The sequence below is a fragment of the Gadus morhua genome, chromosome 1 (assembly GCF_902167405.1).
Source record: "Gadus morhua chromosome 1, gadMor3.0, whole genome shotgun sequence".
In the NCBI taxonomy this organism is placed as follows: Eukaryota; Metazoa; Chordata; class Actinopteri; order Gadiformes; family Gadidae; genus Gadus; species Gadus morhua.
In genome coordinates, this window is record NC_044048.1 from 7715307 (window position 1) to 7729477 (window position 14171).

A 14171-nucleotide genomic window follows, 5' to 3' on the forward strand; every position below is an offset into this window, starting at 1 on the left:
ATTATCATAAGGTACTTGAGCTGCCATTCACACATTGTGCAAATGCACAAACACACAAATGCACATTCGTGAAAGAACATACACACAGACACACACTACCATAACTAACACCACCCTTATTGTAGTTGTGTCGTCTGTGTGGTAATTTAATAACAATCATCTGCCAATTTGTTCAGCAGTATTGAGTATTTAGCAGCGCTTGCCAATAAAGACTGTGCTTTATCTACAGTATATGAAATATGAAGTTCTGGACAAGGGTGTGCATGTTTAATGGTTCATAATATCATTGGACAAGGTGGTATAGTCATTAAAAAGCTTTTTCTATATCACTATGGATCAGTAGACTTACCCTTGTACCACAGGATTTAGAAATGGATTAAAATGGCTGGAGCTGTTTTTATTTTTTATTGGAGACTGGCGCTTGACGGTTTAAAATTGCTTACCGGTAACTGAAAACACTTTCTACTTCCAATTTTTCGAGAGGTCTTTCATCTTCGGTGATCTAATAGTGTGATAGTTAAAACATTATTTAATCCCTCTTCCAATATGGAGACCATGCATACAAGTACCGGCAATATCTGTTGAATGTGTGGAATAAGAAGGCTCATTTTTTCAAAGTCTCCCCCCAACATTCTGAGATTTTTAGAGGTTTACATTCCATTCTAGCTTCCTCTCTCTGTTTCTCTGTTTCTCTGTCTGTCTCTTGCGCCATGTTTATCTCTGATTTTATTTGTCTCTCTTGCTCTGTCTCGCTCTATTTTCTCTCTGTCTCACTGTTTCTATTTCGATTTTTCTGTTTCTCTCTGTCTCTCTAATGTGTTTTTTCTCTCTCTCTCTCTCTCTCTCTCTCTCTCTCTCTCTCTCTCTCTCTCTCTCTCTCTCTCTCTCTCTCTCTCTCTCTCTCTCTCTCTCTCAAATAAACATAAATGAAAGAATATGGCACTATAAATATCTAAGTGACTTAGGTTTACAATATTGAAACTATACATTTTTATATATTAGAAGTTTATTTTGTCCATTGCTGTGCAATACTCACATACTAAAGTAGTTAGTAAAGTAGTCCAAAACAATAATAAAAAAAAAAACACACACACAAATAGGCACACTAATGCACTCACACACACACACATACAAACAAACACACGCACTTGGAACACCACCACCACCTCCACCCCCCTCACCTATACCACCCCTATCTCGAATACCCCCAACACCATTGAAAGACAGAGGATCTGGGGGCTCGGATTTCCCCCTCTCATCATGACATCCATTAAAGCGCTGCTTGGCCCCGGGCCCCGGGCCCCTCTGGCCCCGACAGCACATTAGCCCTCGGACCGTTGAGCGGCAACAAGGACCGCTCCTCAATTATTGATACCAACACAACTAATGAGGAAACCTTATCCTTTACTGTCACACACATAGACGTAGACACACACACACACACACACACACACACACACACACACACACACAGACACACACACAGACACACACACACACACACACACACACACACACACACACACACACACACACACACACACACACACACACACACACACACACAGGGGGGAAATATTGTCAGCCACTATTGTCGAATGTGCCAATGTTAAATATCTAAAAAGCCAAAGTATGTCTAGTTTCTGTAGCAACATTGTGTGTGTGTGTGTGTGTGTGTGTGTGTGTGTGTGTGTGTGTGTGTGTGTGTGTGTGTGTGTGTGTGTGTGTGTGTGTGTGTGTGTGTGTTATAGCCTATGTGTGTGTGACAACAACTGTTTTGGTAGTGAAATGTACCACGCTAAAGATTCTGATTAAGTGGAACCTTCTTCTGGAGGACAGAAGGTCCCCAGGTAAAACAGCGTGATTCTGACTTTAAATTTGTCAGCATTTGCACATAAACGCACACACAAACACATACTTGACGCCCACACACAGGCACACACACACAATGGCATACATGTGTGTAGTGGGTGTGCTGCTGAGCTATTAGAAGTGTCAGGAGGCCCTTTTTGGTATTCAGTCCAACACACTGTGACTCACAGTTCTAGAGAGAGAGAGAGAGAGAGAGAGAGAGAGAGAGAGAGAGAGAGAGAGAGAGAGAGAGAGAGGGAGAGGGAGAGAGAATTGGGAAGGTACAGCAAAGAAGAAAACAGAGCAATAGAAAGAACAAGACAGAACCAGTGGAGGCGCTGCGAACAGCATCCAGACAGCGTTTCCAATGGCCCCAGGCTCACATGTTTGTATCTGTGCCTTTGCAAGCAAAGCATTCCTGCTTCAGGGGGATTAATTTATGACAGTTTGGTAATCCTTCTCACAAGCATCAAGCTACTCAATTGTATCGTATTTGACGGAGCTTTAGAGGGTGAGCACGCTCTCTCTGTGAAAGAGAGTGAAGCAGTGCTTGGGCAGAGTGGATAATAATCTGTAACAGTCTGCAATCAGTGTGGCTTTCTGGTCGTAGGGAAGTGAACCATACGAAGCTGGCTGTGACGCTATCCTTCAATTAGAGGGGATTGTCGGCCACATTGCTATGCACCACACTTTCATTCATCACCCACGCTCTATCCATCTCTCTCTCCCTCCCTCTCTTTCTCTCGCTCTCGCTCTCGCTCTCTCTCTCTCTCTGTTCTATCCTCCCGGTCATCTACACTTGTCACCGCATCTCCTCATCGCACTGTCAGTTTGAATTTAGCTTAATCTCGCACCCCCCCTCTGCCCATTCCTCTGCTCTGTCACTCTCTATATAATCTCGTTCTCCTTTTGGCTTGCCTCTCTCTCCATCTCTCTCTTTTACTCTCTCTCTCGCTCTCTCTCTCTCTCTCACGCTCTCTCTCCCTCTCCTGATTGGAATAGTTCAGTTTCGAGACAGAATCCCAGATGGCTGGTAAGAGGTGTAGCTCTGCCCAGGCAGGTCTAGAGTTGAATAGGAGAAAGCAAGTGAAGCCAACCGAGGGAGAGGTTAATCCTTTGACGAGTCCACATACACATGGAGCAGAGAGGAGGGGAGGGCACTGGGACAGGGTCTGGGAGGGCAGCGAGCACACGCCATACACCAATCAGTTCAACAGATGACCCATGTGACCGGCTTGCAAGGGAGAAGAGAGAGAGAAAGAGACTGGCTGATAAAAGAACGAGAGAGAGCGAGCGGTCCTGCTCCGTCGCCCCCTTCATGGCTTCAACTCTGCATGATGACAAGTGTCTGCTGCTACTCTCATTGGCCAAGGCAACAACCAATCACAGCAAAGGCATGTAAGGTGCCTTTAGGTTCTACCCAGCCCCAAAAAAAAAGAAGCAGGAGAGAGAGAGAGAGACACACACACACACACTCGCAGGCAAGGCAAGACCCCACAGCACACACCCACACACAGACAAGGCAAAGAGAGGAGACCCCACAGCACACACACACAGACGCGCGGTCAAGGAGAGACAGGAGACCGCACAGCACACACACACACACACACACACACACACACACACACACACACACACACACACACACACACACACACACACACACACACACACACACACACACACGGTCAAGGAGAGAGAGGAGACCTCACAGAAACCCTTCCCTTTTAAATATTCCTGTTGGGGAAAGCGGCTTGTCAGCGTTTTGCTGAAGATCTCCTGGCTGCTGTGGAGATGATCTGGGCTCGGCAGCTTCCCTTCCTCTGATTGGCTGTCACTCTCACATCTCATTTCCCTCTCTCTTCTCCTTCTGTCCCTCTTCAGCCCCCCCGCCCACCCCCAGCCTCCGTACTCCCTCCCACGCCTTACTCTGTCCTCAGGCTCACCTGAGACCGACAAAACAACTCAACTCCTCCTCCTCCTCCTCTTCCACCTCAACCACACGCACACTCACTCACAGACTCACACACAAACTGTTCCCACGCTGTGTATTTCACCTGGGGAGGCAGGCATGGACAACACCAGCGTCTCTCATTCGGCGACTCTACCTCGCCTCTGACGCCGCTGCTCTCCGGTGAAGACAGAGAACCCGGAGCCGTTGTCACGTGCAAGAAGGACGGACATCAGAAGGAGAAGAAGAAGAAGAAGAAGGAGGGCAAATCTCCTCACCATAGCAGAGGAGAACTAGGGACCCTGTGCCTTTCCGACCGTGGAAGAGTGGAGGCAGCACGCATCATGATTTTGGGTGAGTTGTTGCGTGAGATGCTTTCTTTTTTAGTTGTTTATCTCAATTCGACCGTCCATCATGCCGGGTATGAGTCCCTGCATCACGAGCAGAGATGGCAAATTTGGGTATGAATGTATGCATCACGCGTGGTGAATGCAGTTAGAATGATAACGCTGCGACGTTAATATGACGTGCATTCGAGCAATTACAGGGAAGGTCAACATTGTTTGGACCATATGATTATGGCACTCTGTGGTCACATGACCTCAGCCCAGCAATGTATCTCCCCATCCAGCAAAGGGCTTAGAAGGTGAACCACTAGATTCCACCTTGACTTTCATAAACCTGAACCTCTGTTCCTCCACTCTCTGACATCCAATGCGTTATATTCTTAACACATGGAATATATTAAAGACACGCTTGTTCCAATCGTAATGGCAGTGTGTATAATAGTTGGCCAGCGACATTCAGGCCAGTGGATTGCACTGTTCTGAGACAGCGGGGCTTTGGTCTTTAGTATTCTGCTGCTATAGCGTCCAGTCTGACAGAAGAACCGCTGGGATCAGTACAGAGTGCTGTGACCGCTGCAGAGATGTGAGCTCTCCCTTACCGCTTCTGTAAGTCCCCTGAAACCTTTGTGTGTGTGTGTGTGTGTGTGTGTGTGTGCACTGTGTAAATAGATAGCACAATCCTACAATTGTTTTACAAGTGTGTGTGTTTGTGTACAACATACATGTTAGTTTGTGTTTCGTTTGTCTATGGGGTGTGTGTGTGTGTGTGTGTGTGTTAATGTTAAATAGAAGGAACATAGGATCAGGAGCCCATACGCGTTAATGGCTCCATGCGTTCATTTCTTCATGTTTTCATGTGGGAAGTGTTTTCACCCGGTGACGAAGAACATTGATCTGCCTCGTGCATGTTTGTGTGTGAGTGAGTGTGTTTGTGTGTGTGTGTGTGTGTGTCTGGGTGATGTGTGTGCGTTTCTGCGTGCCCTGACCGCCACATTGTTTTAACGCATGCCTGAGCTGATTCAGACATTGCTGCGCTGCGTTCCCCCCCCCCCGCCCCCGGCAGGCATGCTTTAGAGGAGACCGCCGTAATGATTATAGGGAGCGGTGTAGTCTGAGGTGTGCTTGTTTGATGGCTCCAAGTAGTGTTTAGGGGGCTCTCTGCCAATCACTGAAGCTTATATCACTGAAAGAACGCGAGTGAGAGGGATATATACATATATATATATATATAGACAACTTGATCAAACCAGCACACTAGATATGTTTGGAAGGCAGATGATGTTTTTGTGGCATGTGAATGGTGCTATTAACCCCTACATAGCACATCATGGAGGTCCAAATACATATGGTCCTCTTAACGTTTCACATCTTCCCTGGGATTATAGTCTGTCTACACACAGTTGTAAAGGAAGGAACAGAGAAGAGGAACAGTGACAGAGGAGTTGTGTTAATCCTCAGAGGAACCCTTTCTGAGAGAGAATCTAGGTATTGTGGTCATTTGTGAAAGAAGCAAAATCTTTTCTTGCCCCCCCCCCCCCCCCCCATATATGTATGTATATCTGGAGATATATATATATGTATGTATAACTGGACATTTAAATGTATTTATAACTGAAGACATATAAGTCGGCCTAAATATGACTGGAGATGTTTATGTATGTATATCTGATGATGTACATCTAGGCCTTTGTATAACTGAAGATATATTTATGTTTGTATGTCTGAAGACATGTAAAACTGAAGATATATATTTTTATTTGTATGGATAACTGAAGATATATGTGTTTATATGTATAACCGGATATACAGTATGTATATGTAACTCAATATATATATGTATATATACGAAGATATAGATGTATGTATAAGTGAAGATATAGGTTTATGAACAACTGAAGATAGATATGCATGCATATCTTCAGATATATGTGTACATATATCTGAAGATATATATTTGATATCTAAAGATGCATGTATATCTGAAGATGTATGTATGTGTGTATCTTCATTCATTCTTATGCAAATAGAGATGCAGATCCCTGCCCCCCCCCCCCCCCCCCCTGCTCCCCCCACTTCTACCTTCTATCTTGGTCGGGTGATGATTTGGCTCCTGAGCGTTTTGACATTTCCCTCGCAAAGGGGGAACGTCAATCAAACGACCTTCACCATTTTGAGGCAAAGACAGATTGACTTCCTTTCCGATTTCCTGATTCAGCGATCTGATATCATTCTGCAAGACACTGATAACGCATCATGTTGCAAGGCTGATTTTTGTCATATTTTCCCAAATAAAACCACCAGATCCGTTGAAGAACGGTGTAGACACCCATGTCTAAATCAGAAACACAAACAGTTAGCCTGTGTTGCTATGAGCCCATTTCCTCCCCCTTTGGTCCAGATGACCTTGAGCCAATAACCTTCCACCTTCTTTGCCATGCGCCCCGCGTTCAGCTCCAGGGGGGTGTATACGTGGCTCTGGAGCGGGTACTGGGCCCTGGCAGAGCTCCCCCTGGCCTGTGATGTTGATGGTGCCGGTGGATAGCGGTTGTGATCGTCTGTGTGCTCCATCGACAGATGCAGGCAGTCGGCTTAGCTCCCCGCCTTCTGCCATGGGCTCTGCACCAATGCAGCAGGACAGAGAACAAAGAACAAGGCAGAGAGACATGATCTCCAGGCGGGGGACCAGCTTCTCCCTATTCCCCTGGGAGTTGTTTGGTCAGAACTCCTTTTCCTTTTCCTGACTCTTGAATTTTTGGGCCGTTTAACCGCACAAAACATGATCATTAGATTAAATAAATGTCTGATTGCAGAATCCCAATTCCTCAGCCTTTAAGATGTCTATGGTACTGTTGAGTATAGTACAGCTGAGCCCCTGTTGGGTTGCTGAGTCATGTCTCGCCTGCCCGGGGCCTAGGGGCCTCCTTCAGTCCACCTGTCTCTTTGTGTGTCTATCTCAGCCTCATCTGTAGACATGAAGTATCCGTCCTTTTCTGTCAGTACGACCACATGGCTGCTGTTCATTGCCTTGCATTGACTACTCACCCTACCCCTTCCCCTTCATCTTATCTACCCCTCCTACCCTCCCGAACGCCTTCACCTGCAGCCAGAATTCAGCTCAAAGCCAAAGCTTTCTGTATTACTTTGAGCCTGATCAGCGATTTTCTACATGAGTGCCCTTCCATCTCCGAGGCCGACTGACACGGTAATTAGCAAACGTCTTTTATGCTCCTTGTACTTGGTATGCGCCACGCAGTCTCTAAGGCTTCAACTCCTCCTACTCCAACCTCTAACTGGAGTTCCTCTGTTCAGCCGAACACAGAGAAGTGAACTGGGCAATAAACTAGTTGTCAATGCAATTGTGTTTTGGGTTGGATTTCCCAACTTTATTTACAATCACTCGTTTTGCAAGGGAGGCTTAGAACAATCAAAATAACTGGTTACACTTTACAAAATGGGTACAATAATTGACCATTACATATGTATTAACTATTGATCCACTAACAGTTCATTTACAGTTAACTTAAGTTCCAGTTATAATTTACAAATGGTTTTCATGTGAACTAAGGTTATTACTGCATTAACTAATGTTAATAAATGATAGATGGACAAAATCAAGTGCAGCACAAAAAGGTTTCTAAACTACTGGCGTTTAATCCACAGCCCGGTTCGGCCCGGTTTGGCCTGGCTGGGCAGACCAGCACGGCTGGGATTTCCATTACAACCGGGCTTCCCTCTTGAAGATGTGTATTTAATTGATGGCGTCCTTTCTTTTCTCGCTGACACAAAACAATTTTATTTATTTAGTTGAATATTGAATATGAACCATACCATAAAATAGTATTGATTTGTTTGCGACACATTTCATTCATTTGGGTTCGTTAAGATGGACGGCGACGCAACATGATATCCGCGATTATTAACTCAGTTTGACATTCCATATGCACACATTTCTGCTTCCAAATATCAGAATATTCGGAATATCTGTGGAACCTTATCCAAAGATTATTGGACAGTGCTTCACAGATATGACACACAATATCCTTGATATTGTGAAACCAGTTGTTGTGTCAAACACGACAAGGCCATATCAGATCTTGGCAAATATATGGTATGTTAGGGTGTGTGGAGGCAGCGTGGTGAGGGTGAGGTTGTGCAATCAACCGCTCCTCTGAACGGCCTCCTCAGTGAGGCCTTAGCTCCAAACAGAGAAGACATAAGCCTGTAATGTTAAGACAAACAGGCCACATATCTCTGGGATTTGATGTCACGACTTCATATCAAAAGAGGCTGCAAGTGTGCATTGCTGTGTGTCTTTCAGTCTGTGTGTGTGTGTGTGTGTGTGTGTGTGTGTGTGTGTGTGTGTTTGTGTTTGTGTGTGTGTGTGTGTGTGTGTGTGTGTGTGTGTGTGTGTGTGTGTTTGTATGTGTGGAAGACAGCAGCAGATACCTTTTCATTTGGATTCTCTCCATCTCTCTCTCTCTCTCTCTCTCTCTCTCTCTCTCTCTCTCTCTCTCTCTCTCTCTCTCTCTCTCTCTCTCTCTCTCTCTATCACACTCTCTCATTCTTACCCTGACCCTTACCATAATTTATAGTGAGGACATCAGAGGGATCTGAATGGTGCTGTTTTCGTTCTATTGCTCCATTTGTTTATGCTGGAGTGTTTGTGTCAGCAGGTTGTCAATACTGTCTGTAAGTGACTCTAATGAATAGGCCTGTTACTGGACTGGTGGGAGGGCAACACGTCATCTGTGTATGGAGTGTGTGTGTGTAGGTGTGTGTATCTGTGTCAACGTTAGGGTGTGTGAGTCACATGTGCATGCATGTGTGTGTTAATGTTACTACATATGTGTGTGTGCGTGCGTCTGCGTATGTGTGTGTGCCTGTGTGCACACACTTGCACTTGCCTACGTGTGTGTGAGCATGTGTGCATGTGACTGTCTACATATCTGTATGCGTGTAAGTGCCCCGGTTGTGTGTATGTGCGCTGCCATCAGCGTTGAGTTTATAGAAACGGCATCAAGTAGCACTCGTCATCAGTGCAACCCGCCGAACCTGAAGAATGCTTTTTCCCTTTAAGACAAACACCTGCATCCAACACCACCACCAGCAGCCTGCTGCCGCAGCTCCATGAGGAATGCGGCAGCACCTGTGCCTGGTTACGGTGCAACGTTGGTGTCACATTAATGGCTCCTCTCATGGGGCCACAGCTGGGAGGGGAAGCGCATGGAGACCCACTTCAACCCCATTCTGATATTGATTCATTGCACATTTTCCCATTTAGTTTTGTATTGTTTTTGTATTGAGTATTCCACAATTGTACGTAATTTATGAGGCAGATATTTACAGATATTAAGAGGGATAAAATGAGAGAGAGAGAGAGAGAGAGAGAGAGAGAGAGAGAGAGAGAGAGAGAGAGAGAGAGATTCTTATAATATACCTCCCTGGTACTGTGTTGACCCTGGGATGTGGTTGCTTCATTTTGCACTCATTACAATTAATATTGACACTGTGAATGAAATGTGTGGACTAATTATATTCTGCTGTGTACACTGAATGCATATTATTCTGTGTTTCGGACACAATCTTTAATGGAATGGAAAATTATTAAAATGTATACATTATGAAATTATTATTGATAACGTTAAACATTGATAGGCATTTTGGGTTTAAATAAAGCATTCAATTTTGATAGTTTCTCTTATAATTTCTCCCCATCAAATGTAAAAGAGCTAAGTGCTCCACTGAACAACAACATTTTTTAATTCAACGCAACTGAAGGGTTCATGAATATCAATTTCCCTAAACGTCGGCCAAGCATTAAAAGGTTGAGCAAAGCTTGCGTTCAGCAGCGAGGGGGGCTGCATTCATCATGGCCCCTCTTATTGTGTGAGCTCCGAGGAGGAGACAGGAGGGAAGGGGCGAGGGAGGGAGATACACAGAGGGAGAGAGAGGGAAGACACAGAGGGGGAGAGGGAGAGACACAGAGGGAGAGAGAGAGGGAGAGACACAGAGGGAGAGAGGGAGAGACACAGAGGGAGAGAGAGAGGGAGAGACACAGAGGAAGAGAGAGAGGGAGAGACACAGAGGGAGAGAGAGGGAAGACACAGAGGGGGAGAGGGAGAGACACAGAGGGAGAGAGAGGGAGAGACACAGAGGGAGAGAGGGGGAGAGATACAGAGGGAGAGAGAGAGAGGGAGAGACACAGAGGGAGAGAGAGAGAGGGAGAGACACAGAGGGAGAGAGGGGGAGAGATACAGAGGGAGAGAGAGAGAGGGAGAGACACAGAGGGAGACACAGAGGGGGAGAGAGAGGGAGAGACACAGAGGGAGAGAGAGAGAGGGAGAGACACAGAGGGAGACACAGAGGGGGAGAGAGAGGGAGAGACACAGAGGGAGAGAGAGGGAAGACACAGAGGGAGAGAGGGAGAGACACAGAGGGAGAGAGAGGGAAGACACAGAGGGAGAGAGGGAGAGACACAGAGGGAGAGAGGGGGAGAGATACAGAGGGAGAGAGAGAGAGGGAGAGACACAGAGGGAGAGAGAGGGAAGACACAGAGGGGGAGAGGGAGAGACACAGAGGGAGAGAGAGAGGGAGAGACACAGAGGGAGAGAGGGGGAGAGATACAGAGGGAGAGAGAGAGAGGGAGAGACACAGAGGGAGACACAGAGGGAGAGAGAGGGGGAGAGAGAGAGGGAGAGACACAGAGGGAGAGAGAACTTGACTTATAAAAGGAAGGAAATTAGCTCTGTGTGGCTCTTGGGCAAAGAGTAAATTCCTCTGAGTGCGTATGAGTTAGAGTCTCATGCTAAGGCTAAATAAATGGGAGTAATCAATTCTCCTTGAGGAGCGCGAAGGTCAACGTCAGAGGGCTTTACCGCAGAGGAAGCGGAGGAGGAGGAGGAGGAGGTGGAGGAGGATGAGGGGGAGGAGGAAGAGGAGGAGGAGGAGGCTGAAGACCGGAAAGCAACTGAAGAGTATGAGAACAGAAGGGAGTGTGAGTGAAGAACGTGAGAGGACAAAGGGAGAGAGTACAAAGGCATAGAGGATTAAGGTGAAGAGGCGGCGAGTACAGGTGTATTAACGTACACAGATGACCCACAGTGTTAACATAGTATCTCCACCCTATACACACAGCCTTCCGTGCCATGTACCCTGACTCACACACCCTCTCTCAGTGTGTCTGAGTCGTCTCTCTCACACACCGCTTTTAATGAGCCACTGTCATGTCCCCTCTAGGCCCGGGCTGACCCTTTGTCAGAGTAGAAAAGACGAAGCCCCCGCCATCCACACATCTCGCATGCAGGGTCAGCTGGAATACACAGACTGTATGTTTGTGTATTCCAGCTGACCCTGCATGCATACACACACACACACACACGCGCGCACACGCGCACACATACACGCACATACACATACAAATGCAAACTCACAGAAATAAATAGCTGAGGCTTTTTGAGTCCGAGAGGCCCCAAAGCAATCTTTTAATCCTTAATGTTACATGAACGGCCTAAAATAGGCAAAATCTCTCCCTCTGTCCCGGTGGCCCTCATCCAGCCAACCCCCACTGCTTCCCCCACACTGTACGACTCGGAACAGCCATGAATCAACAAACCATCCCAGCTCCGGGGCTAACACAACGTGGCAGTAGGCCGATGGGCGCCGAGCTGCCCCTGCGTGGCTCTGGCGCCCCGTGTGGTGGCGGTGGGTAGAGGTCTGAGAGAGGCTTTTGGAGGGTTTGGACGGAGTCTGGAGCAAGTCCAGGATACCCTCACTGACAGGTAGATATCGGAGCTGTGCGGCTGGGTGCAGTCTGTGTCTGGTATGCACACCTGTCCAACACAAACACACACACACACACACACACACACCAACACATGCACACGCTGCCCTGGAGAGAAGGAGATAGGGCTCTGCTGGGACCTGCACCAAAGCCCTGCCCTGCCTTGGGGAGGGGGGGGGGGGGGGGAAGGTAATGGGAGAAGGGTGGAGGTGGAGTTTAGGGAAGGTTCCAGTGCCAAAGAGAGGTGTGGATTGGAGGGCTAGAAGGGACAAAGAGGTGGTGTGGTGCTCTTACATACACAAACACCACCACCATCACCATACACCACCACCACCATACATAACCATCACCATACACCACTACCACCACCATACACCACCACCATATAACAATTTGGTCCATATTCGTTAATCTCGCCCACCTTTGATTCTGGGCCAATGATATAATCCCCACCCGGCAGAAGGCAGAGCGGACCAATGTCCATGCTGTAGCTCAGTGTCAAGCTGTTGGTTCAATGCTAACTAGCCTGCTTCTTTTTTTAGCAATGTTTAAATCCCCCGGTGGCGGTCACACACATAATACATCATCATAACGCTCCATTTTCGAGAAACAATGCCCCCCGTGCTGTGTTTGTAGGATATCTACAGAAGGTGAGGCGGCATAATGCTGCAGACATTTCCACCGGGAACAGGCTGCGTAGGAGGGACTACTGACTCTGGGCTCCTCCTCTTCCCTATTCTTTCATGTCCCTTCAATCTGTGGACTCTGCTGCCCCATACCTGGGAAACACACACACACATGCACACACACACACATTCTCACACACAGGTAAATGCCCTCAAACACATACAAACACATGCGCCAAACACACACACACACACACACACACACACACACACACACACACACACACACACACACACACACACACACACACACACACACACACACACACCCTGACAGTGAAGCCCTGAAGGAGCAGCAGCCCCGCAGTGGGCTCTGGTACTCAAGACAGAACAAATTAAGGTCACAGCAGGGGGAGTTACACCAGCGAACCACAGCACATCCTGGCAAGGTGCGCGCGCGCGCGTGTGTGTGTGTGTGTGTGCTTGTGCGTGTGCGTGTGTGTGTGTGCGTGTGTGTGTGTGTGTGTCTCCCGACCTCTAAAGAGACTAAGCAGCTCCAGGGAGGGCCTTCGTCATGTGGCTGCCGTCCAACCCAGCCTGTTGTGCCACAGTGCTTTGAAAGGCAGAGTTTGGAACATCATAGCATGATTGATCCCACTGAAGCCTCCATGCGGGCCCTGCAGGCCTTTGAATGCTCTTCCTGAGGAAGACTGTGCTATCATAGCCTCGCCCCTGTTCACTTTGTGTGTCATCAACCCCCCATCTCTGTCCTCCACCCACCCCTCCTCATTCCTCCAATGACTGTCGGATACCTGCAGAAACACTGTGGCCGAGAGAGAGAGAGAGAGAGAGAGAGAGAGAGGGGGAGAGAGAGAGATGCTGTGTCACAGTCCACCTTTTCAGTGATAAAACAAGCAGGACATTCCAGGAAACAAGCAGAACATTAATCGAACATACTAATATGATGCAACTGCACTTTATGTAGTTTAACGTTCTCTCTCTCTCTCTTCTACAAGAAGTACTGAGGCCACCAAGTAGTACTGACCCGTCCATGCTCATCTCTCTCTCTCTCTCTCTCTCTCTCTCTCTCTCTCTCTCTCTCTCTCTCTCTCTCTCTCTCTCTCTCTCTCTCTCTCTCTCTCTCTCTCTCTCTCTCTCTTTCCCTTTTTTCTCTCGCTCCTTGTTTCTATCTGTGCTTTCTCTCTCTCTCTCTCTGTTTCTTTGTCTTTGTTTCTCTCTCTCTCTCCGTCCCTCCCCCAGCAGAGGCCGCAGACCTCCTCGAGGGTGGTATCATATTCTGCTTGTGTAATCCATCGCTGCAGGGAGGGTGACCTTCACAGCAGCCAGCCTCACAGGAGGCTGCGACACGGGCAGTGACACACACACACACACACACACACACACACACACACACACACACACACACACACACACACACACACACACACACACACACACACACACACACACACACACACACACACACACAGAAAGATAGAAAAGCAGGAGAAGAAGAAGGACAGGGGCATGGTTGTCACAGCGGTGATGTGAGGGGGTCCTCTGGGTTGTTTGGGGGAGATGAGAAGGCTTGGGGGTGGGGTGCAGATAATAACCCT

The 14171-nt window shown here is 47.5% G+C and overlaps 1 protein-coding gene across 1 annotated transcript in view; it reads left to right on the forward strand.

Annotated features, from left to right (window-relative positions):
- Positions 1–3748: 3748 nt before the first annotated feature.
- znf385a (zinc finger protein 385A) overlaps positions 3749–14171 on the forward strand; it is a 59514-nt gene continuing 49091 nt past the window's right edge. The window contains 1 exon segment of the mRNA XM_030360320.1: positions 3749–4156. Within this exon segment, the coding sequence (XP_030216180.1) occupies positions 4147–4156 (10 nt within the window). The 5' untranslated portion in view covers positions 3749–4146.